The sequence below is a fragment of the Solea solea genome, chromosome 6 (genome assembly GCF_958295425.1).
Source record: "Solea solea chromosome 6, fSolSol10.1, whole genome shotgun sequence".
NCBI lineage: Eukaryota > Metazoa > Chordata > Actinopteri > Pleuronectiformes > Soleidae > Solea > Solea solea.
In genome coordinates this window covers 844,355-847,418 of record NC_081139.1, presented here as the reverse complement: position 1 = coordinate 847,418, position 3,064 = coordinate 844,355, and the positions used below count along the sequence as shown (strand labels likewise).

General features: G+C 40.3%; 1 protein-coding gene across 1 annotated transcript; it reads left to right on the top strand.

Moving 5' to 3' along the window:
* The first annotated feature begins 729 nt into the window (after nucleotides 1-729).
* Nucleotides 730-2,751, top strand: LOC131460523 (odorant receptor 131-2-like). The gene is made up of 2 exons (XM_058631114.1): nucleotides 730-879; nucleotides 1,984-2,751. The coding sequence occupies exons 1-2, from the start codon at nucleotides 730-732 to the stop codon at nucleotides 2,749-2,751; spliced, it is 918 nt and encodes a 305-aa protein (XP_058487097.1).
* Nucleotides 2,752-3,064: the final 313 nt, after the last annotated feature.

Below are 3,064 nucleotides of genomic sequence, written 5' to 3'. Positions count from 1 at the left end.
GTTTCTTGTTTTCCTCTTTTGTAAGTCAGTTTGGATATAAGCGTCCGCTAAATGCTTAAATGTAAATGTAAATGTGTCTATGTGTCAATCCTGTCGTTCTGAAACTAACCTTCATTATGTTATATAATTATAAGTTCATGTTATTAGCCCTCCACTACTCTGGGCTTTATCCATAAAATATACTCAGCAAATAGATAAATATGTTGATCAGTGTTTACCAAACCTCAAAAAAGAAAACTACTTTAAACAAACCAAAGAACATTTAGCTTAAATAAACCAGAACAGATTTAAGATTACATTAAGCTGAATTCACTGAAGTGGTCTTTATTTCATAAAAAAAAAAAAGAATCATCAAACTGGTCTGCAAATATTTAGTATGTGATTAATAATTATTTGTCACAGCTCTACTGTCTGTAAAAACACGACTTAAACCTGTTTTTAAAAATGAAAACAAAAATGTTGATCAGTGTTTTGCAAATCTCAAAATGTCTCAAATGTTTGTCTGAAAATCAAAATGATTCAATTGAATGATTTCTTTGTGTTGATGCCTCTGGTAAAATGCATTCCTCTGAGACTGTGAAACTGAATTAGAAAAACTATTCAGTTGTAATTTTAAAAAGATAAATTTTACATGACATTTTTCATCACATAACGGCTCAGTTTAAGATGTTCTAGTAAATAATGACTCCACATTATCTTTTTATCTCTTTTTTAGGTTGAGATCAAAATATGAACTTGTCATCTACCAACACGACTGTGGCAGTTCTGAATCGAGAAACTTTCTCTAAAGCTTTAACAAAGAATCTGATTGTCGTGGTTCTCGGGATTTCAATCAACTACATCAATGTCGGCCTCTTTCACACCTACCTCAAATACCAGGTCGGTAACTGTCATAAATAAATGTTCCCAAATAGTCCAACTTCCCGTCTCAATTTCTGCCACACCTCCTTCTTTGTCACCGATTGCAACACAACTTTGTTTTGCTTGGCACAACCACAACTCTACCAAGAGCTGGCCAATTGAGGGAGAGGGCCCTTAGTAAGAGAGGTGACCAAGAACCAAGTTGTCACTCTGACTGAGCTCCAGATATCCTTTATGGTGATGGGTTCCAGAAGGACAACCATTACATGTCATTTAGCAGATGCTTTTATCCAAAGCGACTTACAAGGGAATTGAATCAATCAGCCAGGGGTGGAGTTGAACTAGCGACCATGATGTCTTTTGAACACAGGGTACCAGTCTTAACCACTGAGCCACTCCACCCCTTGTCTGGGCTTTATGTTAGAGTGGGTAAAAAAAAACATATTCTCAGTGCACAACACATGACAGCCCACAGAAAAGCACCTGAAGGACTCCCAAACTGTGAGGAACATGGTCTGATGAAAGCAAAATTTAACAGTTTGGAATCAATTCAAAATGTTATGTCTGTAGAAAACCAGGTGTGCGTGGGTTTTCTCCGGATTCTCCGGCTTCCTCCCACAGTCCAAAAACATGCAATATGGGGATTAGGTAAATTAATCACTCTAAATTGAACATAGGTGTGAATGTGAGAGTGAATGGTTGTTTGTCTCTATGTGTGTAGCCCTGCGATGGACAGGCGAACTGTCCAGGGTGTCCCCTGCCTATCGCCCTATGTCAGCTGAGATTGGCAGAACATAGCACCCCCCGCGACGGTGGAGGATAAAGTGGTAGATAATGGATGGATGAGTGGATCCTCGGCTAAATGTGCTAGTTCACCGCTCTGGAGTTCGCTTGCAACCATCTTAGACCATATCCACACCGACCCAAACAAACTGGATCAGGGGCATAAACGCCCCAGGGTTCAAACTGACTGGTGTAAACAAGGCTGGTGCAAACACTTAATAAGACAGAGCATTTAGATGTCAGAGGTTACAACTTTATATCTATTACTGATCAATGTCATCATTTAATTAATGTAACCTGTTTTCTTTCATCCTCTTGCATATTCTTTTGACCAGACAGATCTTCTACATGAATCCCCGCTACATCCTTTTCATTCACCTGGTGGTCAACGACATGACCCAAGTGATGCTGACCATCATCCTGTTCATCATCAGCTACACCATCTACAAACTCCACGTCTCCCTCTGTTGCATTTTAGTTCTCCTGGCTCTGTTCACCACTGAAAACACTCCTCTGAATCTGGCCTGCATGGCGGTGGAGTGCTACATCGCCATCTGCTTCCCCCTTCGCCACACGCAGATCTGCACAATCAAGAGAACTAGGATGGTGATTGGTTTAATCTGGGCGACCAGCCTGCTGTCAGTTCTCCCTGATCTCTTCATCACCTTGGCCACAGAGCCTCTGGACTTCTTCCATTCCAGAGTGCTCTGTCAGCGGCAAACCGTTTTCCCTCATCCCCTCATTGTCAAGAAGAGGGACATCACTTATGCTGTGTTTTTTGTGATGGTTTGGCTCATCATCTTTTACACCTACTTCCGGATTCTGTTCATGGCTAAAGCAGCTAGTCAAGATGCTAGGAAAGCCAGAAACACCATCATTCTTCATGGGTTTCAGTTGCTGTTGTGTATGACAACATATGTAGCTCCTTCTTTATTAAGTGTCCTGCAGCAGAGGTTCCCTAAGAATTACACAGACTCACTTTTTGCTTACTATATTATTGTACAAATCTTGCCAAGATCCATTAGTCCGATCATCTATGGCGTACGAGACAAGACTTTCAGGAGGTATCTGAAACGGCACCTGATGTGTAAAATCAGCATATCCTAGGCAATGATTCATTGGCTACAACTGGTCCAAGATGTAAAACTTCAGTGCCACTAGTCGTCACAGTTGAGCAAATATGGTAGACCACAACATTGGTGAAACATTTGGTCTAATTTAAGCTAATGTCTACAATAGGCATGATAGCTGCTCAAATAAAACAGAGATGTAAGAAAGTTTGTGCATCAAGTTACAAGAAAATTGTCGTCACTTGACATCGATAGGACACTGTTGACCCTCTTTTATTGTTCTTTTAGTGAATCTATTTTATCATTTAGTCTGGTGTATTGGTTGAGCAACTGAACAACAAAACAAAGCA

Excerpts from the sequence above, each read along its gene's own strand:
- LOC131460523 (XM_058631114.1), top strand. The coding sequence starts at position 730 with ATGAACTTGTCATCTACCAACACGACTGTGGCAGTTCTGAATCGAGAA. Across the intron at positions 880-1,983 it reads ACACCTACCTCAAATACCAG|ATCTTCTACATGAATCCCCG; the intron begins GTCGGTAACTGT and ends TTGACCAGACAG.